Source organism: Scyliorhinus torazame, chromosome 6 (assembly GCF_047496885.1).
Source record: "Scyliorhinus torazame isolate Kashiwa2021f chromosome 6, sScyTor2.1, whole genome shotgun sequence".
Taxonomy (NCBI): domain Eukaryota; kingdom Metazoa; phylum Chordata; class Chondrichthyes; order Carcharhiniformes; family Scyliorhinidae; genus Scyliorhinus; species Scyliorhinus torazame.
In genome coordinates, this window is record NC_092712.1 from 196335432 (window position 1) to 196360030 (window position 24599).

A 24599-nucleotide genomic window follows, 5' to 3' on the forward strand; every position below is an offset into this window, starting at 1 on the left:
AGCACCTTATCCTGCAATCCCAAGGGCAGCACACCGGGGCTAACACCTTGCCAATGAATGCCTCGTCATCCCAGTTCAGTGCATACACATTGGCCAGCGCCACCAACGTGCACAAAGACCCAGACTACTCCATACCCTCCACCTGAGAATGCCAATATATTGCCGGAGAAAAAGCCACTTTTCATTAATCAACACTGCCCTGCACCCCCCCCCCCCCCCCCCCGGTGCCCTACAATCAAAACTGCCCCAGTCATCCCTTCCGCAACCTCGTTTGATCTTTAATTCTTAAATAAGTCTCCTGTTAAAAAAAAAAACATATTTGCCTTCAAACATAAAGTGCGTAAACATGCATAAACACCCAGGACCTTTTTACTGGACCATTTAACCCCCTCAAATTCCAGGTTATCAACCGGATCAGGGCATCGGGCAACCCCAGGATTAGCCCTATCCACCATATAATAATTATCTTTATTATTGTCGCAAATAGGCTTACATTAACACTGCAATGAAATTATTGTGAAAAAACCCTAGTCGCCACATTCCGGCGCTTGTCCATGTACAGAGGGAGAATTCAGAATGTCCAATTCACCTAACAAGTGCGTCTTTTGGGATTTGAAGGGAGAAACCGGAGCACCCGGAGGAAATTCACGCAGACACGGAGAGAGCGTGCAGACTCCACACAGGCAGTGACCCAAGTGGGAATCGGCCCTGGAGCTGTGAAGCAACAGTGCTAACCACTGTGCTAATATCCACACTGTGAGCCAATCCAGCAGTGCCTCAACCTGCGCCAGCTCCAGGCTCACTCAAGATGACCGCCACATCCCCCATAAAATGCAGGACCAAAACAAAAGAATAGTTTACTGGGCCATTTAACCCCCTCACATTCCAGGTTATCAACCAGATCGGGGGCCTCTGGCAACCCCCGGCCCAACCCAGAATTAGCCATATTTACCCGGAGGCAATTCAGCCGTGCCTAAAGCTGTACCAGCTCCAGGTCTGCTCAAGGTGACCACCAACCCCCCCCCCCCCCCCCCCATAAAGCCAGCACCAAAAAAAAATCATCACCGTCAGCAGTCTCCCCTCCCACCTCCTAAACCCACCCTAAATACCAACAAATCAACAGAAGAACTAAAAGCCCCTCCCCCGTCCCAATCAAAACAGAAACAAAAAGCCTAAGCTCATTATCTTAAAAAAATCAAAAAAGCCTCCATGGTAACAAGCTGCAGACATTCCCCTTCTCCGCTCCCATCAACTAGCTACACGGCTAGCAGGGTGACTACCGCACAGGGTAAAAATCAAAGTCAACACAATATACCAACAATCAACTCCCCACCCAAACCACAAACTTTAGTACAGATCCCCAGAGGGAAAAAGAGCACCCAGTCCCCCACCCCCCAAAATAATACTAAGTGCAATGTACAAACCCCAACTTCACCCAGAATGGATATCCACCAACAAGTCCAGGCAGAACACCAATCCCTCCCCCTTCACAAAAATTCCCCACAAGATACAAATACAAATGAACTTAATGAACAAACTCCTAGTCCTCAAGCTCTTTCAGTTCACCCCCAATCCGTGCTTCCTGACAAACTCAGTTGCATCCTCTGGCGCAATAAAATAATAGTCTCTGTCCTCGAAAGTTACCCAAAGACGAGCCACACCACACCAAACCTCACGTTGCTCCTGTACAGGGAGGCTTTGTCCTCATTAAATACTGCACGCCTTCTCACCAGCTCTGATATATTCTGATGGCTTGACCTTCCTATCTACAGTTTTGATGGTCCTTCGCCCACCTCAGACCTGCCAGGTATCGCTGAAACCTGACTATAAATCGCCCGATCTGGCCTTCTGCCTCAGCGATCTAGTAGCGCAGTCCAACTCAGATGGGGGGGGGGTCAAGAAGACCCCCTTTCCCGTCAACTTTCCAAACATGGGGCGGCACAGTGGCAAGCACTGCTGTCTCACAGCTCCTGGGTCCCAGGTTCAATTCCAACCTCGGGTGACTGTGCGGAGTTTGCACTTTCTCCCCATGTCTGTATGGGTATTCTCCAGGTGCTCCGGTTTCCTCCCACAGTCCAAAGATGTACAGGTCCGGTGGATTGGCCATGCTAAATTGCCCTTAAGTGTCCAAAAAGGGTAGGTGGGGTTACTGGCTTACGGGGTTAGGGTGGAAGCCTGGGCTTATGTAGGGTGCTCTTTCCAAGGGCCGATGATCCTTAAGTTTTGCAGTCTAGAGCAGTGCTCCAGGTTGTGAACCATGGCCTTTTGCGCCCACTGCTCCCCCGCCCTCTCTGCCTCCAAGGAGGCAATCCAAACACTGTAGTCAGAGAGTGCCACCTCAACCTTCCTTATTGTTGCCCCATGTACTTCTATCTGCTGGTCCATCTTATCCACAGTTGCCCAAATTGGGGCCAAAGCCCCCTCCATTGCCTTCTGCAGATCCTCAGTCAACACCTGCCGCTGCTTCATAAATGCATCGGTTAGCAAGCTAACCAACTTCTCAAAGGGGCCACAAACTCTTCCGAAGCTGCTGCCATGTTCCCCCTGCTGAGGATCTAGGAACATTCTAAATCGATCGAAATTCCCTTGCCAGATCTCTTGCTTTGAACTACTTATGCTGACAATATTTGAGCGAGGGGGGGCTTATTTAATCAAATTACACCAATTTCTGCCTGAAAATCAACCATTAACTGGGCAGAAAGGGCCAAAGAAACAAAACCCTGGTGGGAACCAGCGCATGTGTGACTGCTCACCACACTGCCGCCACCAGAAGTCCGCATCCATCATCTTTACAGCCATCCCAGAATGCGCTGGGATGTAGGTCGTCAGTCTCAATTATTTGTCAGCTTTCAGTCCCAATTAATTTTCTCCAGTACTCTTTCCTCTATAATATTAATTACTTCAACTTCCTTAATCTCACTAGATCCTTGGTTTCCCATTATTTTTGTACAGTGTCTCTCCTGTTGTAAAGACTGGGACACAATTTGTTTAACATTTCTGCCATTTACATATTCCCCATTACAATTTCTCCTGTCTTGGACACCAACATTTACTTGCATTACTTTAAAAAAATAAAAATAATTTTTTTTTTTTAAATAACATACTTGTAAAAGATTTTGCAATCTGCTTTTATATATCTTGCTCATTCTATTTTGTCCCCCTTATCAATTTTTACATCAATCTTTACCGGTGTCCAAAATCCACCCAATTCTAAGGTTTACTATTCTGCCTTTAATCACTAACCTATAACCTATTTATCTTAGAATTGAATTCTAAGGCTAACATTATTACTAACCTCTACCTTGTGTTGCCCCATTATGTATTTTCTTTTATTTCCTTTTCTTTTCATGTACTTAATGATCTGTTGAGCTGCTCGCATAAAAATACTTTTCACTGTACCTCGGTACAGGTGACAATAAACAAATTCAATCCAATCCAACTGCAGATTGTACATATTCAGCCGCTTTCCCTGATTTTGGTGCAGATTTAAGCAGTAATCTCAACATCTGATTTGTTTTCTTTTAAACTGCTAGTGAATGGAAGAAATAACTAATCCAGCTAGATCTGCACTGCTACCAACAGTTCAGCCCAATTACTGGAGTAAAATAGTCAAATGTGAGTTGAAATTTTAACAGATAGATATATCGCAACAGAATTCAGCTGCCCCGGCAGAGATATCCCCATCATAAAATGTTGAAAAGTGAGGCAAAACGTTGAACCACATTCAGTTCCCCGTGTACACAGAAACATTCCTACCAAATGAAGAGTTTGTGTATCATGGTCAAAGGTAGACATAGCAAGACGCAAATCGATCAACAGGAAATTAGGCAGTTACATCATCTTACCTGACTTGCAAAGAAGTGACCAGTGATTTTCACAATAACCTGATCATTTTCATCTGGCGTTTGATCACGAGGAACTACTACTTCTGCACTGGTCAAGTTCTGTAGTTCATTTACCTTTTTAATTAACAAACTTAAATTACTTGTATGGACATACAAACACATTACAAAATATTTCAAATATATATTTAATATTTTAAATATAAATATATTATATACATACATATTTCAAATATATATACTTTCAAATATTTCAAAACATTTTGAATTTATGATCCAACTTATAAAGGACCCAAAAGTGTTATTTCAAACAGCAGAGACACCAGTATCGATATATAAAATTCAGCAGGAAAAGAAAGTGCCAGGAGTGGAGATCAACATAATTCCTACCTTCACAGAGATTGGACTAATTGGAGCCCTTAGAACAGGTATATCTCAATGTTATAGTTATCTCAATATTATTGGTAAATTTCAGGCAGAGAATATAAGCAAAATTACTCAGCATGGATTTATAAAAAAGGAGCCGGACACAGCAAGGCCTGATTTTGAAATTTTCCGATAACACCAAACTGTGGGATGCATCGTGTAGGTCTTCATCAAATCACAACATGGTACAGAGTGGGCAAATAAGTTGCATATCCTCATTTCTCTCAGACTACAACAACATTAAAGTGGATTTATTCCATAGTCAAAGTATACATTTCACTACAACCCAGTACTCACCGTTTTGCCTCCTTTCCCAATAACTCTACCAGCAGCATGGCTTGGCACTTTGATATGGGTCTCTAATTTCACTTCTTCTTTGGGTCCAAAGAAGTTCTCTTCTTTCAGTTTATTATAGATTCTTCCTTGAGCCTGCAGAACAAAATATTTTGCAACTGCAATAGTTCCCATTCCAAGATCTGAGCATATTGTCTACAACTCTGACATGGCAACATTTTCATGACAATAAACTGAAATTTTAAAAATTCACCAAATTGACCACAGGTAGAAAATTTAGCTCTTACTTTTAAACAGGACATGGGCTGAATTTGCTGACAACTTTTTATGATGCAGAAATTCCAATAATTTATTATGGCAGTAAATTAAGGCATGATGTAGGTCATAATTATATAATCTTTATTACTATCGTGAGTCGGCTGACATTAACACTGCAATGAAGTTACTATGAAAATCTCCCAGTCGCCACACTCCGGCGCCTTTTCGGGTACACAGAGGGAGAAATCAGAATGTCCAATTTACCTAACATGCACGTCTTTTGGGACTCGAGGGAGGAAATCGGAGCACCCAGAGGAAACCCATGCAGACACGGGGAGGACGTGCAGATTCCGCACAGACAGTTGCCCACGCTGGGAATCGAACTTGGGTTCCTGGCGCTGTGAAACAACAGTGCTAACCACCGTGCTACCATGCCGCCCTTTAGCACTGCTCCACAAAGGTGTTCAACAAAAATACTGGACATCTATTTAATCATAGCCCAACTCGTATTAAAAATCAATGGTGAGATGGAATAGGCAAACTAAACCCTGTGACTGCCACAGCTTTGACTATTACAGAATCTGCTGAAGGGCTCAGATCAGTAACATGTTCAATTGGTCAGCAGGTTGAGGGTAACATTTTGTATCCAAAAGGTACACTGAAATTTAAAAACTTTTAATAAAGTGATAAAAATAAGTTTTTCTGACAGGGTTCTAATCTGTCCCAACCATCAAGGCTGATGTTAACTTTATATTAATATTTACTGAGATTGTGCATGAAGAATGGATTGTATCTGGTACTCATGTCTGATTGGAATTGAAAAACGGTGCTTCCTGATGCAGATTTATACTGTTTCTTTTAAATAAATATTTGTATTCTCCTCCTTTTTCACATTTTCATCCAAATTTACACCCACCAACAATCAACAGTAACAAATACAATGTCAATCCCCTGACCAACAATTCCTTCCTCCCACCAACCCCCAAGCAACCATCAACATTTTAAATACAAACAAAGAAAAAGATTCGCAGATTTATACTGTTTCAGAGAATTTACCTTAAACTGAGCTTCAGGCTGCCCAGAGATGATCACCATTCGCTGTTTAGCATCTGGGCCTTCTGCAGGAGCAATCTGCAATATAACATTGATGAATACCGAGAGTACCTTTAGAGAATGATCATACAAAGAAGTATCAACCAACACAAAGTTACTTCTTCCTGCCACTAAAGATTCATGGTACTTTCCCTGCAAAGAAGCAGTCATGTGGTGGCATGGTGGCACAGTGGTTAGCACTGCTGCCTCACAGCACCAGGGACCCGGGTTAGATTCTGATCTCGGGTGATTGCGTGGAGTTTGCACCTTCTCCCTGGGCCTGTGTGGGTTTTCTCCTGGTTCCTCCCATAGGTCAAAGATATGCAGGTTAGGTGGATTGTCCATGATAAATTGCCCCTTATGGTGGCATTGCAGGAATAGGCCTAGGTAGTTCAAAAAGAGAGGGTGGAGACTCGATAAGCCGAAAGGCCTCCTTCTGTACTGTAGGGATTCTATGATTATACATATGCAGCAAGATCTGGACAACATTAAGGCTTGGACTCACAACTGGCAGGCAATGACCATCTCCAACGAGAATCTAAGCATCTTCCCATAACGTTCAATGACATTACCACTTAATTTTTTGATTAAATTTATTGCAAATCACCTGCACTGAAGAATTTCATTTGCCAGAATTATATTCATTTTTCCCACAATCCTATACACTTCACAATTACAGTATGGAATACAGTTTATCTGATTAAGCTTGTTCAATTCCATCTTGATTTAGACAGTCAACAGTGATGAGTTAACCCATATATTTTCACATTTTAGCTGGCATATCTCTACAAATGCGGTAAATGGAGGTGAAAGCTCAAAGATGGGGCTCGAATAAAGCACTATATTCTATTTAAAGGATACCCAGCAGCAACATACTTCAAGCTACGAACAACTTGCAGTTACTCAGTGCTTTCAATGTATAAAACATCCCAAGGCACCTCATTAGAGGTATTTTCAAATAAAAATTCACTTAAAAACATGCAAGAATTTATTTGGGGGAAGGTGACCAGAAACATTGCCAGTGACAGGTTTCAAGGAGTTTCTTGAAAGAGACATATAGACAGAAGGGTTTAGGGAGTAAACTCCAGAGTTTAGAGCCATGATAGCTGAAGGCTTGACTGCCACTGGTGGAGTGAAGACAATTGGGAATGGGTAACCGGCACATCAAGTCGATGTTCTAAACAATTAAATTCAAGTTAGCTTAGATATTTATTCGGTGACCTGGTAAAGATGAACGATCAAATAATGGGATTTACTAGGGAAACATTAATGCTCAGGTGGTTTATAAAGAAGCACATTGGCGGAGTGTCAAAAATAATAAACAAAAAAAGAAATTGAACACTCAGGCATATCAAATGCAGCTTTAATCAAAAATATTCTGTAAGCATTTCAAAATGATTGCAATTTACTTAGTCAAATATCTCAAGTTTTGATTATGAAACATTGCTGGAAATGTCAGCAGGGTCAGGCAGAATCGGTTGAGATACAGTGCTAAAATGGCATGTTTTAAAAAAATATAAATATAGAGTACCCAATTAATGTTTTCCAATTAAGGGGAAATTTAGCGTGGCCAATCCACCTACCCTGCCCATCTTTGGGTTGTGAGGGCGAAACGCATGCAAACACGGGGAGAATGTGCAAACTCCACATGGATAATGACCCAGAGCCAGGATTGAACCTGGGACCTCGGCGCCATGAGGCAGCAGTGCTATCCACTGTGCCGCCGTGCTGCCCCCCTAAAATGGCATGTTATGACATTTCATGTTGACACTTTTTCTCCACAAATGCTGCCCGACCTGCTGAGAATTTACAACACTTTTTTGATTTCATCTCAGATTTCCGGCATCTGCAATATTTTGCTTCTGTATCTCCATTTTTAGAGGTCTGTTAAAGAAAAGTCAATATAATGTATTAGTTACCTTAATGGAAGCTGATGCATAGCGAGAGAGTTGTTTGATATGTTGCCCCTTCTTGCCAATAATTGCACCTACAGCCAGGGCAGGGATGAAAACGTGAACCGTTTCAGATTCGGACTGCTGCTGCAATTAATATAGAGTAGCTTATGTACAAACAACACAACTAATAGTTTATACACAAGATTCTCAGATCATTTTTTTTAATACTGCATCTATACATTTTCCCATGTCTCTATGCTGGCCAAGAACCAATTAATCTGACATTCTCCACAATTTCCTTTCCCCCTTCTGCCAGCATGGAGATGGTAAACTTGCACTCTTATTGTTAAGTTAGGCCAAACTAAACACAAAATAAAATCCCACTTCCTTTTGAGGAATCCAATTATTTAAATTCTAAATGGAAATAACTGCCGACAGATCCATACATATTAATTGATAAAAGGGCACAAGATTGCACTAGCCAGAAGAGAAAACAAATCAAGTCAAAACCTAAATGTATATGTTTTGTCCTCCAAAGTCTGATGTTTGTTGGGAAAAGAAACACTGCCTGGATGACTTGCTCTTGAAGTTGGTTCACGTCCAAGGAACTGCTTCTGTTTCCTTTCATCAGTTGTTAAAAGTCTTTCTCCTTCCCAACTCCATAGTTTACATTTGCCCATACAAAATTATTATTTTTAAAAAAACTTTGACCAACTTCAATAGCCAAAGTAATGGGCAGACTATGTGCAAATTAGACCGGTATAGGTTTGCATATTTGCATTGCCTATATTATAAACAGTAGCTTCAATTTTAAGTACTTTTTAAAGTACTTAATTGACTGTGAAGTGCTTTTGAGATGCCCCAAGGTTTCGAAAATCACTGTACAAATGCAAGCCTGTTTTCTTTCTCCGGTCTAGAAATGATCAACTTGTGTTAGCTGTCATGATATGCAAACATGCAGCAAATGAATACATAGAATAGGACACGACCAATGAGCAGTCAGGACACTCATGGGTGGTATCTTACTATAAAAGGGATGAGGCACTCACACCCCGCCTCTTTCCACAGACCAATATCTACAGAGTGAGACAGGGTGTATCCTCAGCATCACACTCCAGCACGTGGTTTAGAGCAAGGTTGGCTCAGTTAGACAGAGTTACTACATTCAGATTAGCAGAGAGTCAAACTCATTGAGAACTGTGCTAATAGTTCAATAAAACACATTGAACTCACTTCAAAGTCTGGAGCATCTTTTACTCAAAACTGCATCAAGTGGCAGCTTGTGTTATTCCAAATTACATAACACAACATGTAACTCCAGGAGTCTGTTCAATCCAGTTAGTTCAACGCAGCAAGATCCGTGACAACCTGCAAATGGATACCGGCACAATGGAAACGATTCCGGCTCCTCACCAGCTCAGGACCTCCGGCAAACTCAGTGCCAACTGGCGGACATTCAAGCAGAAATTTCAGCTTTACGTCGAAGCATCAGACCTCAATGGTGCGTCTGATGCACGGAAGATTGCTCTTTTCCTAACCACAGCGGGTGATCATGCCTTGGAAATATTCAACTCCTTTCACTTCGCCGAAGACCAGGACAAGCCAAAGTTTCAGACAATCCTGGACAAGTTTGACAGCCACTGTGAGGTGGACACCAACAAAATCTTCGAGCGCTACATATTCAAGCAGCGATTGCAAGGTAAAGACGAATCCTTCAACTCATATTTAACTAACCTAAGACTGCTTGCGCAAACCTGCAACTTCGGTGAGATCACTGACTCCATGATCAGAGACCAAATCGTTTTTGGAGATCACGCTGATCCTCTGCGGGAGCAGTTACTGAAGATCAAGCATATGACCCTGCCAGTCACGATTGAAACATGCAGTGCATGAGCATGCTGAAAATCACTATTCCCAGTACAAAACGCCAGAAAATGATAAACTAGCCTCCCACGAGGCGGAGAGTGTGCAGGCCATCTCCCGGATGCAGCGCCTCAACATTGACGAAAGTGGCCATTTTGCGCGCTCTTCCCGGGACCCGACTCGTGCGCGATGCGAACGGGATAACAAAGCGGCCGTAGCCCGCACTGCGCAGGTGCACGTGCAACGACGCACGGGGTGCCAGGACGCCGACGCATGACGTGTTCGAACTGTGGCACCGCCCATTTAAAGAAACACTGCCCTGCAAGAGGCAGACGCTATTTAAACTGCAGGAAGCCGACCACTATGCAGCCCTGTGCCAGTGCCCCCAATTCAGACGACGGCGCATCCGGAGCGTGCAACAATGCCTACAGAATTCTGATCCCGGCAGTGCAATGGGTCCAGGTGAATGAATGCCTGGACAACGCCTACAGTGTGGGCATTATTACAATGTGTTAATATACCACACCAGACTCATCGCAAGTCCAGTCAATCCTAGCTGTGGATTCAGAGGATGAATGGCGAGCAGTGATGAAAGTCTGCAAGCTGCCTGCAAGTTCCTGGATTACAATGGGAATGCCATAACGGCACTGGAATCCTGCCATCTGCACGTATCCAACCGACGCACACAAGCACGATTACGCTTTGAAATAGTTATGCCGGACAGGGCATCCCTACTAGGTGCGCACGCCTGCAAGCAGCTGAACCTCATTCAAAGGGTTTACACCACGACATCCTCCCATGTGGATCTTCAGGCCAGCATCGACGACATCCTCGCCCAGTATCCAGATGTGCTCAACGGGATGGGCAGGCTGCCGTATCGATACAAGATTCTGCTATGACCTGATGCCAAACCAGTGGTCCACGCACCACGACGAGTCCCTGCTCCACTGAGAGAGCGCCTGAAGGCACAGCTCAAGGATCTTCGGCAAAAAGGCATCATATCCAAGGTCACCGAACCGACTGACTGGGTCAGCTCGATGGTGCGTAACGAAGCCTTCGGGGGACCTGCGCATCTGCATTGATCCCAAGAATCTCAATAAGAATATCATGCGAGAACACTACCCCATCCTGAAGCGGGAGGAACTCACGAGTGAGATGGCACATACGCAGTTCTTCACCAAATTGGATGCATCACAGGGATTTTGGCAAATCCAGCTGGAAGAGTCCAGCAGAAGGCTTTGCACCTTCAACACGCCTTTTGGCAGATACTGCTACAATCGCATGCCATTTGGCATCATCTCGGCATCGGAGATATTCCATCGCATCATGGAGCAGATGATGGAAGGCATTGAAGGGGATGGTGTGTACATGGTCGACATCATCATATGGTCCACGACCCCTGAAGAACATGTGTCCTGTCTCCAGAAGGTATTCCGCCTTTACGAATATGGGGACAAAGCCAGCAACCTGCTGGCATGCTAGCTGAGAATGCAGGCAGCCCACGAGGGAAATAACAGATTTGGGACAATGACAGACTGATAGCGGAGTCGACAAACCTACCAGTGGCTGTACACCTCTGAACCCCACTATCAAACGGGACTTAGGGATGAAGAAGTTCCTCAATGGACTGGGCATGTCAGTCATTGTGGTTTGGGGGGGGGGGGGGGGGGGGGGGGGGGGGAGAGAAGAGAGCTGGAAGCACCATTAGATCTGGGAGAAGACATGGGAGGGTATTAACTCCATGCAGGCGGGGAAGACACCAGGACCAGATGGATTCCCGGCGGACTTCCACAAAACATTTGCGGCAACACAGGCCCCGCACATGCAGGCGATATTCACAGACTTGCTAGCAAGGGGCATTCTGCCTCCAACGCTTGCACAAGCCTCAATCTCGCTGATACCTAACAAATGCAAAGACCCGGCTGAATGTGGGTCCTATAGACCCATCTCGCTGCTCAATGTAGATGTGAAAATATTGGCCAACATCCTGGCTAGGAAACTGAAGAACTGCGTACCAGAGGTGGTCGCACAGGACCAGGCGAGCTTTGTTAAGAGTAGGCAGCAAACATCGAACATCTGAATGCGCCTGCTGAACGTGATAATGACCTCATCTGGGGAGAGAAGACCAGAGGTCCATCATCTCCTTGGATGCAGAAAGGGCCTTCAATAGAGTCAGTGTGGAAGTACCTTGTAGAGTTAATGGAGAAGTTCGGCTTGGAGCAGGGTTCACCACATGGTGAAATGTCTGTACAGCGCTCCCATGGCGAGTGTGCGGAACACCACCACCAGTTCTAAATACTTCCAGCTGCACAAGGTAGGGATGCGCACTGTTCCCGCCTCTTATTTGCCCTGGCACTCATCCTCAGAACAATGAAAAATTGGAAGGTTCTCCAGAGAGGGAACAGAGAACAAAGTCTCACTATGCGGATGACCTGCTCCTCTATGTCTCGGACCCCCGCAGCATGGAGGCGATCAAAAGAGTTTGCAGCTTTCCTAGGCTACAAACTCAACCCGAGCAAAAGTGAAATCTTCCCAGTGAACCTGCAAAGGAGAGGAGCAGAGCTGGTGGGACTGCCGTTCAAACAAGACCAAAAGATCCCCGCTACTTGGGGATGCAAATTGCTCACGACGACACAGATTGACAAATGGAACCTGACAAGAAGGACCTGCAGAGATGGGACACATTCCCACTCTCCCTGATGGGGAGGGTGAGGATCAAGATGAAGGTGCTGCCCAGGTTCCTCTTCCTGATCAGATCCATACCTATCAACATCCCAAAGGCCTTTTGTAACACAGTCGACAAAGTGATGCTGGCCGCAACAGAAAGATATGGAGATGCCGGCGTTGGACTGGGATGAGCACAGGTTTGGACTTTAACCTGATGTGTAAGACTTCTTACAGCAGAAAGAGTGAGGGGATGGGTAAGGGAGCCGGAAGCTGAATGGGTAAGGGTGGAGGAGAGCTCCTGCAATAGGTACGCTCCGAGCTCTTGCCACAACAGCGCTCCCATCCCCTTCCACTCAACAAGCCCATAGGTAATAGCCACGCTCTGGGCATGGAACCAATTACGGCAACACTTTGGCCTGACCGAAATGGCCACCATGACCCCTATCTGCAGCATTCACAGGTTCACGCTAGCCACATTGGATAGTTGCGTTAAAAGGCAGAGACAGGATTTGGGAGGTGGGGGGGGGGGGGGGGGGGGGGGGGCACGGACATTGACAATTAGCTACTTTTACATGGACGATAGACGAGCGATGCTAGAAGAACTGACAGAAGTTGCAACTGCCCAACGGGAACGAGCTGTGGCACAAACAGATCAAAAACGTCCTCCATAGGGAAATGACGACGTACCCATGGACGCCGGGACATTCACTGGTAGAGCTGTTGGGTGCGGGCAACGTACGGAGGGGGAACTGCAGGGACCTGTATGGGCAACCTTGGAGGATGCATATTCCCTGCTGGATGAGACAAGAGAAAATTGGGATGAAGAACTAGGGAAATAAGTAGGGTGGGGACTCGAGCGAAGCACTGAACAGGGAAAACTCCACCTCCACAAGGCTAAGCCTAATACAGCTGGTGGTACACAGAGCACACATAAGCAGAACCTGAATAAGCAGGTTCTTGCCGGAGATGGAGGACAAACGCGAATGGTGCCAGGGAGGCCTGGCCAACCACATCCACATGTTCGGAGCATGCCCCAGACCTGTTGGGTTCTGGAAAGCCTGCTTTGAGGCAAAATCCAGGATTGTGGGGTTAGCATGGAGCCATGCCCCAAAATGGCAGTCTTTGGGATCTTGGAACAGCCAGAATTCTTCATGGGAAGGGTAACAGATGTCTTTGCCTCCCTAATTGCCCCAAAGAATAATGCTCGACTGGCGATCAGCAGTGCCACCCAAAGCTGCAGAATGATTGTCCGACCTTTGGAACTTCTCCAACTAGGGAAAAGCAAGTTCACCATCCGGGGGTCGGAAGAGAGCTTCCAATTAATTCACCAACTTGTTCCAGGACCTGTTTTTGGCCAACAACCAATAGAGCTTGGGGGGGGGGGGGGTTATATCCACAGAGCAGGAAGGTCGAAAACACACTGCCAAGGACCCAAAAGCAGGGTCACAAGGTTAAAGGGTAGAACAAAGGTATATACACACACACACACACTGACCACACCCTGCATGGGGGGGTGGGAGGGGAAGAAGAGCGGCACCCCCCCGCCCCCCCAGATGGAAACTTGTAAAATATTTTCGGTGGATTAGAGTTGGATTATGTTATGTCTTACATCTAACACCGTTATGACAGTGCTCTTCACAATGTGCTCCATACACACTGATTAGCTAAATAATGAAAAGCCAATAAAAACATTTAAAAAATATTCAAGGGCTCTGCTCCCACTGTCTTTTGAGGAGTTCCTAAGACCCGAAAAAAAAATTCTCATTTGTCTTAAATGAGCGACCCCTTATTCTTAAAGTGAGCCCTCGTTCTAGATTCTCCAACAAGAGTAAACAGCCTTACCATATCCACCCTGTCAAGACGCCACAGGATCTTAAAGGTTTGGATCAAGATGCCCCTTAAATTCCAGTAGGTACAAGCCTAACCTGACCAAGCTTTTATCATTAGGCAACCCATCCATTCCTGGTAGTTTAGTAAACTTTTTCTATACTCCTGTTGCATTTACGGCTTTCCTTAAATAGGAGGCCAATACTGTACACCATACTCCCAATGTGGTCTCGTCAATGCCCTGTACAACTGAAGCATAACCTCACAACTATTATAATCAATTCCCCTCACAATAAACGATAACATTCTATTGGCTTTCCTAATTACCGGTGTAATTGCATACTAGCCTTTGTGACTCATGCATTAGGACACCCAGATTCTCTACACCCGAGCACTGCAATCTCTCACCATTCAGATTATAGGCTTCTTTTTTATTCTTCTTGCCAAAATGGACAATTTCACATTTGCCCACATTATACTCCATTTGCCAGACCGTTGCAAACTCAACCTATGGTCCTTTGTAGCCTCCTCGTCTCCTCTTCAAAATTTACTTTCATACCCACCTTAATGTCATCAGCAAATTGAGCAACTATACCTTCAGTCCCTTCATGCAAGTCATTTATATAAATTGTGAAAGGTTGAGGCCCCAGCACTGATCTGTGCCATACCAATTGTTATATCCTGCCAACCAGAAAAATACTTATTTATGCTAACCTGTTAGTTGGCCAATCTTCAATCCATGCCCATATGTTACCTCTACATGATGAGCATTTATTTTCTACAACAACTTTTGATGTGGTGTCATCAATTGCATTCAGAAAATCTAAGCACAGTATATCCCCTTAATCCACAACATGTGAGATTCCTTTAAAGATCCCCAATAAATTAGGTAAACTTTATTTCCCTCCCACAAAACCATATTGACTCTGCCAAATGGCCTTGAATTCTTCGAAGTGCCCTTCTATAATGTCTTTAATAACAGCTTCTAACATATTCCCTGTGATAGATGTTAGGCAAACTGGCCTGTAGTTTCCTTCTTTGTCTCCTTCCCTTTTTGAATAAAGGAGTTACATTTGTTTATTCAAATCAAATTGAATCTTCCCAAACCTGGGGAATTTTGGAAAATTAAAACTAACGCATCAACTTTCTTACCAGCCATTTCTTTCAAGATCTTAGGGTGAAGTCCAACTGGACCCGTGGATGTCAGCCTGCAGCTCCAAGAATTTGCTCAACACCACTTCCCTGGAGATTGTAATTTTCAAATTCGTCCCTCCCTTCCATTACCTGATTTACAGCTATTGCTGGGCTTCTACTTGCGTCCTATATAGTGAAGACCAACGCAAAATACTTCCTTAATTCATCCATCTTTGCATTCACCCTCCTAGTTTTAGGAACCATTCAAAAATCCTCCTTTTTTGCTCAAACCCTGATACCAGCTCAGGCTCGAAATCCACTTCAGAAAGCCCACAGCTAATTTCTGTGCCTCTGACATTCCCCAAAGACCCTATTACAGCACAGCCCCCAGCTCCTCATGAGCATGTTGCCAATTAATGTAAATTAATTGCAAATTAATGCAAGTCAGTAATGTCACACATTCAAAACATTTTTCTGTGCAACTGCATCGAGTTAATCCTGCAAATGTCTGGAAAGAAGGAATCCAAAAAGCAAACGTCTGATTGAATTTTTTTTTTTTTATAAATTAATTTACAGGATGTGGGCATCAGTGGTTAGGCTAGCATTTGTTGCCCATCCCTAGTTGCCCTTCAGAAGGTGTTGAGTTGCCGTTGCTATGTACACCCATTGTGCTGTTAGGGAGGGAGTTCTAGGGTGTTGCCCCAGCTACAGTGAAGGAACGGCGATACATTTCCAAGTCAGGGTGGTGAGTGACTTGCGGGAGAACCTCCAGGTGGTGGGATTCCCAGATATCTGCTGTTCTTGTCCTTCCAGATCTCAGTTGCCGTGGGTTCGGAAGGTGCTATCTGAGGTGCTTGGCAAGTTCCTGCAGTGCATCTTGTAGCAGGCACACACGGCTGCCACTGTTCATCAGTGGTGGAGAGATTGGATGTTTGTGGAAGGGGGTGCAATCAAGCTGGCTGCTTTGTCCTGGATGGTGTCAAGCTTTGAGTGTTTTTGGAGCTGCACGCATCCAGGCAAGTGGAGAGTATTCCATTACACTCCTGACTTGTGCCTTGAAGACAGTGGACAGGCTTTGTGGGGCGGGAAAGAGAAGGAGACAAGAAGATGGTCATTGCCTGGCCCTTGTTCAGTACAAATGTAACTCCCCACTTGTCAGCCCAAGCCTGGATATTGTCCAGGTCTTGCTGCATTTGGACATGTTTCATTATCTGAGGAGTTGCAAATGGTTCTGAACATTATGCAGTCATCTGCCATCTTTTAAAATAAATTTAGAGTACCTAATTATTTTTTCCCCCCAATTAAGCGGCAATTTAGCGTGGCCAATCCACCTATCCTGCACATCTTTTGGGTTGTGGGGGCAAAACCCACACAGACACGGGGAGAATGTGCAAACGCCACACGGCCAGTGACCCACAGCACCGTAGGCAGCAATGCTAACCACTGTGCCACCATGATGCCCTAAACATGATGTGAAGATGCCGGTGTTGGACTGGGGTGAGCACAATAAGAAGTCTTACAACACCAGGTTAAAGTCCAACAGGTTTGTTTTAAAATCATTAGCTTTCGGAGCACTGCACATTCACCTGAGGAAGGAGCAGTGCTCCGAAAGCTAGTGATTTGAAACAAACCTGCTGGACTTTAACCTGGTGTTGTAAGACTTCTAACTGTGCCCTAAACACCCACACTTCTGACCTTATGATGGAATGGATGTCATTGATGAAGCAGCTGAAGATGGTTGAACCTAGGACACTACCCAGAGGAACTCCTGTAATGATGTCCTGGAGCTGAGATTGACCTCCAACCACCACAACCAGTCCCCCCGCACCCTCCCCATTGACTCCAGTTTAGCTAGGGCTCCTTGATGCCATACACGGTCAAATGCTGCCTCGGTGTCAAGGGCAGGCACTCTCGCCTCACCTCTGGCATTCAGCTCTTTTGAATACAGTAGTTGGATAGTTTTAAATTATTGTGCATTAAGAAATTGGTTACAGTTTAACGAGTTGGTGGAAATCTTGCCATCGAAGTTCAAATTAGTTCTGTCATTCTCTAAAATTCTTGAGAATCCAGCCAAAATCCCAAGAATACATTTGAAAAAAGGATGGTCCTGTTGCTCATGCTTTAATCCACATCCAATCATCACATGTTATTTGCTTGGAATTTGCTGTTTCACGTCCTGGATTAAGTGAAGTGAAATGCCCAAATAGGTCACGATAGAGGATTAAATCCAGATTTTCTCCTAGAATTTTCCTCGTGTTACCAGATCCAGATAATTTGCCGAGTATAGAGATAGGCATGACACTTCTTCAAACAAAGGGGTGATGGCAACTATAACCAGTGATTGACACAAGGCGCTATTTTCATCAGAGTATCCTTTGATAATTCAAGACCAACCGTAGTACATTTCAGTAATTCGGAGATTCTTCTGTTGGGTGGTTCAAAAACTGTGGTAATCTATAACAAAAAGCATCAACATCTTGGGCGAAATAATTATTTTTTTTCCTACATGCATATCTTCGAAACAAAAAGGAAGAAATATTGGTGCTGGCTTATCCATTAAATGGGTTGGACTCTGCTGTAAAGTTGATGTATTAATGATGCAAATCAATTTCATCGCCTTCAGTAGTTTGAGAAATGCTGAGAGTTGTCAATCTTCAGAATATGCCGATAATAATTTATGTCACTCTTCCGATTGGCTTTGTACAAATAGCATCTGCTCCTTAGCCGACCCATTATTTTCAAACATTTGCACATTACCTGCTTGTGAATCTAAACAATGAATGTCAAGTGCGGTGACTAAAAGCAGGAAGCACCTTTTAACTACGTGATAATTGATAATGTGTCAGTCAAGTGCTCTGACACAGAATTGAAGGATTTAAACTGTGGATTCTCATTCTTTCAGTTCGTAAATTCTTGATTTTTTTCAAAGAAATATCAATTTTTAAAAAAATCATACTTTATCACTGTTTTCTCTCTCTCTCAATTCAGTTGCTTTCTGCATTTGTTTTTACCCCTAATCACCTCCTCCCAAGTTGTTCCTGTTTCTTTAAGAAACTGTGTTGGCCCTGCCATTCACTAAGACCCCATTATGCCCTATCTCACCGTTATCAGTTTGTACTTCAGCAAGCTACGGTGCAAAAGAGGAACTTTAAAACTTTTTTTTAGACGAGCCAATTTTTTCCCCCAAATTAAGGGGCAATTTAGCGTGGCCAATCCACTTACCATGCATATCTTTTAAGTTGTGGGGGTGAGACCCACACAGGCACGGGGAGAATGTTCAAACTCCACATGGACAGTGACCTGGGGCCAGGATTGAACCCGGGATCTCAGCGCCGTGAGGCAGCAGTGCTAATCACTGCACTACCGTGCCGCCCGCAAAAGAGCTGAAGAGTACAGAAGAAAGTCCAGTGAGATGCCCTGTTCCAGCAACATTCCAATGACAATTAGATAAAACTAGAATGAATAACTGCTTTGCAATTTGCAGATTTGTTTTAAGCATCATCTCAGCATGACCATTGTAAATAGATAATTAGATTGCCAAAAGACAGGCTATGCAGGTGAACCATGAGGGATAAATGAATGTCAGACCTTTATTGTTGACATAAAATACTTCAATAAACCTATTACACCAAAATCAGTTCCATTTATGCAGATTATATATATATTTTTTTTAAAGTGAAGATAGTTCTATTGTTACTACATCTTCAGCAGGAAAGCAGGTCAGGCAAACAGTGCTGTGCATAGCAGACTAAAAATAGTCACTTACAGCTAGTTGCTGGCCCCCTGAAGCAATGCTCGATAGCGCATACACATCACAGAAATTTGGATAGCTCTAAATCAAAGAAAATTGTCATTTAAGTAACTTCAGTTTCTGCTCAGAATTTCAATTCAGCTTTCTACTGCAGATGCCAAATGGAAAACAGTGAAGATATGAAACATGAATTTTACGTGTTTTTTTCTATAATCAAAAAATATTAACAGCCAAAATGAAATAGAAAGTACAATTATCCTAGGACATTATTTTTTGTATAAATTACATACAGTACATGTTACATTTTATAGAAGCTATTAAAAAGGAACAAAGCATACAGACTATAAGACCCAACAGGTCTAAATTGGTGAAGTATCAGTTCTGAAAGTGGTTCGTCCTTTAGAATGTCCTTTAAATAATTAAGAATGGTAACAAAGTACACTCTGATTGATAAAGCTGACAATTGGTTTATCACTAAAAAATAAGCTTTGCTAAATCAGTGTCAATCCACCACCTGTGGAGTAAATAGATTTTAAAATGTCTCAAAATATACAGGACTATTCCTAGCTATATTAGGACACACCAGTTCCATTCTAATAAATTAGAAAAGGTTTTTAAATGTTCCAGTGTCCTTGCATCTAAACAAACTGATGAATTTCTGGAGCCTCCCGAGAGGCCGGGAAACTTCAAATAGTGGTTGATTCAGTCTGGGGTGTGTGGGGGAGGGGTCAGTTTCTGCTATCACGTTTTAAAACCAGTGCAAATGACAGCAGAAATTCCAGTTGTACTAAACGAAATTAGCACTTAAAATTTTTTACATCTTTTCTTTCCATTTACAGCAAAATCTGCTTTAACAAAAAAACAAATCAGCACAACCAAGTGGGAAAATCCAGGTCAACAAATCTGGAGGATCAAATACCCTCACGGTACAGCATACTGAATAAACTCTTGAATTTGACGCACACTTCACCTCTAACATCCAGTATAATCAAAATTGAAGATTGGTGTTTGTATCAGACCAGCCCAAATAAAACAAAATGCAACCCTATGCGGATGATACAAAATATACAGTGATTTACATATACTGAGCCCAGGCTAAGCTGCATCGGCATTGGTGCCAAAATGTTCAATTGTATCAATTACAGTGGAACATGTATAGGATCTTAATGCAACCAATAAACAGTTTCAAAACTAATGCAGTTTATTGAGCCTTAACATAAGTAATACTTATTTATGGTGCTCCTAATTTTATACAATGTTAAAAACCTTGATGTTACCCGTAAGCATGTCACAAAATCTCAAAGGATAACCTGAAACTCTGGTTTTCACTGTGCATTGGTTTGGAATAATTGAGGAACCATGTACAACCCACTGAGGAACCGGACCAGTCAGTCATTGTGTAAATAATTAATAAAGAATATTTATTAACAAAGGAAAAACACATGAGAAAAGGCTAATCCACACAATGACAAGTATATTAATAACTAACACCATTTTATCTGAAGTTACCTCTTGTTCCAATAATGTACCCACAAACACTGAACATGGAGACACTCCTTTTCCCAAGCAATTTCAATAATTCTACAGGTCAAATCCAATTAATAGTTACCACACAATACTGCTTAGGTTCAGCAAAGGCATGATACTGCATCTTTTAAAGGAGAATATCTGCAATCTGCCATGGCTCTAAATGTTAGATGGAACAAGCCTCCGTGGCTCGGATTGCAGATGGGACTGGTCTGTCTGACGGCGGTCGTGGGGCCAGTTCTCCATCAAGCAATGACAGTGCTAGCAGTTATATTGTTCAATCTCTTTGATATTCCACTCTGTGCATTCAGCGGACTACATCACTCAAATTGCTTGCCGTTAGGATTTGGGGAGGTGGTGGTATAGTGGTATTGTCACTGGACTAGTAATCCAGACAAGCAAGGTAATGCTCTGGAGACCCAGGTTCGAATCCCACCACAGCAGATGGTGAAATTTGAATTCAATAAAAAAATCTTGAATTAAAAAAGCTTAATGATGACCATGAAACCATTGTTGATTGCTAAAAAACCCCATCTGGCTCACTAATGTCCTTTAGGGAAGGAGATTTGTCATCCTTACCTAGTCTAGCCTACATGCGACTCCAGATCCACAGCAATATGGTTGACTCTTAAAATGCCACTCAGTTCAAGGGCAATTAGGGATGGGCAAGCAACGTCCACATCCTAAGAAACATTTAAAAATAAATTGTATAGCCCCACTGATCTCTGGTAAACAAGATTTGATGTGGCCATTTGCACCTCAATGTCTTGAGATGCCTGGAAATCTTGTTACTGGGCAAATCAAAACTCATTATTCCTCTAGACGCCTGCTAGTCTCGTTACTTATCTGTTATTTTTTAATTTCACCTCAAGTTCACTGTTAAATTCGTAAATTTCCCAAATTCCTGACAACAAATGGACTTTAAAGTTGTGGAAAAGAAATTTATTGTGAAGGATACTTTTCAGACAGGGGTTTTAAATATGTATATATTTAAAATTATTCTTCCATTAAGTTAATAGTTCAGTTACCTTGCAATAGTGTTCTTCTGCAACTTGAGCTCTCAAAGATATTTCATCTACCATGAACAATTTATCGGAACATAATCAGGACAAAAGAGTTGGCAATTACACAGAGCAAAGGCTGCGTTTATTGCACATAATTTTGAATTTGTTACTCCATGTCATCATTGCGAGTGACAGAGTAGGCAGCAGCCAGGACCAAAGTTGGCACTGCTCTGGCTGTGTCCTTGTATCAATCGTTATTGGCACCATAAAGTTCCAAATCCACTAGACTGAAGAAATACCCAAAACTCAACTATTTGAATATGTATTCAACCAAAACAAATTTGTAAAAGAAGCACTAAGTGGGTGGAGGTTACCAGAGATGGAGATCTATCCTGTGATTGTCTTCAAGCAGAAGGAGTGTTCTGCACAAAATGCTCATACAGATAAAGCGGCTGCAGTGTAACAGGTTTCCAATTAACCCCAGCAAATGGGAAGACGACAAATGGAAATCTCAATATGCAGCAGTTTCTCAATGGAACCATTTGATGCCATATAGTGACACAAGAGCTTACTGACACCACTGAGTCATTGCTTAAAATGTCACTGCTGCATGCACACAGGGGCACTGACAGGCTGGGCACAGTAGAGTGACATTATTGATTTGCTATGCAGACCAGCAGGCGGTATCAGTGGCCATCTTATACAGTCGTCTTATGTTGACAGGAGAGAAAGCATTGGTAATACCACCATTTTTTCTACTTTGGTTTGGTTGTTGCACCCTCAATCAAAACAGTACAGAAGTTAATATTCAGCTAAACCAGACCCAGCAAAACCTTCACTTGTACATTTCTTTCATCAAACTTATGGACATTAGGAGTAAATAAACTGTCATTCACACTATTGTATCTTACAGCACTGATACAGGCAAAAGTATAAGAAATGGAGGAAGACATAAATAGCCAAGTATAGAAAATGAAGGATAGAACTGTGGAGAACATTTCAAATTTATGGTCGAAAAGTGAAAATGTAATGTATTAAGGTAATTAAACTTATTATGTAGCTATATACATTTCTGGAAATAGTTCTAGATGATTTCAGGATATGTTTGCTTGACCAGGAACATAAAACGTTTGAAGCAGTTTGACAAATCAGCAGACCATAAAGTGAATTTATTGATATTCAAGATTTGGCAATCCAACGACAGCCACACTCTTGTAACCAGGAGATGGAGCCACTGTCAAAGCCATTGGGATAAACAAAATATCCCAACTGCGTTAATAAATAGAGTACAGCATAATGGCAATAATTGGAAGTCAACCCCATCTATAAGGTACAACAGGGGCTTATGAAAAAGTGCCAAATTCAATAAAATTACAAGCATTGCTATGTCAGTTTTAAGAAATGAAAGACAGGAGGTCCAAGATATCAAGAGACTGTGGGTGAAGCGTTCACTGATTAAGCTTCAGCTGGAATATGACTTGCGATCAAATGTAAAAGAATACAAACTGGCTACACAGGCAGTGTTTCAACCTCTTTGTTTAATGTTAATGGAAATTGTTTAATGGAATTTAGCTCTGCGGGGGAGGCAGGAAATCATGGTTGCTCAAAATTGAGCAAACTCTTGTCAGTCAAGAAAAATTTGTATGTGTAGTGTCTGGTAGTTCCCCTCATAAGAAAATTACCAAACAATCAACAGTATGCAAAGGAGCTCAGGTTTTCCCATGAATAAAATCATTTAGGGACCCTCGAGTATTACAGGCTGAAGTTTACATAGAACATAACAGCGCAGTGATTCAGAGAACTGAGGGCTGTGCAGCCTGGTTTTCTGGGACACCTGTGGCCTGAATCAATGTGTTGATACACGGGAGGATGGACATTTGGTCCAGCATTACATGTTCAAATACAATGAGGGACTTTTAAAAAGTATATATATTTATTAAAGTTTTTTAACACAATTTTTCTCCCTTACAAACAATAACCCCCCCCCCCCCCCGTAACAAAAAAAACGAGAAATCGCACAGAGCTAGATATATACATGGCAAATTGATATATTTACACAGCTTTGTGCACTGGCCCTCACCCGTACGTGCCAGTTTCCCCAACCCTTCATGTTATCTCTTGCTCATCCACCCTCCCAAGCAGTACCCCCCACCTCCCCCAGGACGTCCCGTCCCCCCCCCCCCCCCCCCAGGACGTCCCCTCCACCCCCCAGGACGTCCCCACCACCACTCTCCCACTCCCCCCCCCCGCAGGACGTCCCCACCACCACTCTTTCCACCCCCCCCCTTCCCAGGACGTTCCCCCCCCACCACTCCTCCCCCAGGACGTCCCCCCCCCCCCCCCCCCGGACGTCCCCACCACTCTTTCTCTCTCCCCCCCCCCCAGGAAGTCGTCGCCCCCCCCCCCACAGGACATCCCCTCCACCCCCCCCACAGGACATCCCCTCCAACCCCCCCCCCAGGACGTCCCCTCCAACCCCCCCCCCAGGACGTCCCCTCCACCCCCCCCAAGGTTGCTGCTGCTGACCGACCTTCCTCTAACGCTCCACGAGATAGTCTAGGAACGGTTGCCACCGCCTGTAGAACCCCTGCGCAGACTCTCTCAAGGCGAACTTAATCCTTTCCAACTTTATGAACCCAGCCATATAATTTATCCAGGCCTCCAGGCTGGGGGGCTTCGCCTCCTTCCACATTAGCAAGATCCTTCGCCGGGCTACTAGTGACGCAAAGGCCAGAATGCCGGCCTCTTTCGCCTCTTGCACTCCCGGCTCGTCCACTACTCCAAATATTGCTAGCCCCCAGCTTGGCTTGACCCGGACTTTCACCACCTGAGATATTGCTCCCGCCACTCCTCTCCAGAACCCCTCCAATGCCGGGCATGACCAAAACATATGGACATGGTTCGCCGGGCTCCCTGAGCACCTTCCACATCTGCCCTCTACCCCAAAGAACCTACTCAACCTCGCCCCCGTCAAGTGCGCTCTGTGGACCACCTTAAATTGTATCAGGCTGAGCCTGGC

The 24599-nt window shown here is 43.7% G+C and overlaps 1 protein-coding gene across 5 annotated transcripts in view; it reads right to left on the reverse strand.

Moving 5' to 3' along the window:
* Positions 1-24599, reverse strand: part of igf2bp3 (insulin-like growth factor 2 mRNA binding protein 3) — a 198141-nt gene that overhangs the window by 22617 nt on the left and 150925 nt on the right. For 2 of the 5 annotated variants that reach the window (XM_072509244.1, XM_072509249.1), the window contains 5 exons: positions 19065-19130; positions 7832-7951; positions 5877-5951; positions 4566-4697; positions 3846-3959 (listed from right to left, as the gene is read on the reverse strand). In XM_072509244.1, the coding sequence (XP_072365345.1) occupies positions 3846-3959; positions 4566-4697; positions 5877-5951; positions 7832-7951; positions 19065-19130 (507 nt within the window). The remainder of the gene's footprint in view (positions 1-3845; positions 3960-4565; positions 4698-5876; positions 5952-7831; positions 7952-19064; positions 19131-24599) is intronic. The other 3 variants (XM_072509245.1, XM_072509248.1, XM_072509247.1) reach the window with 3 other exon arrangements.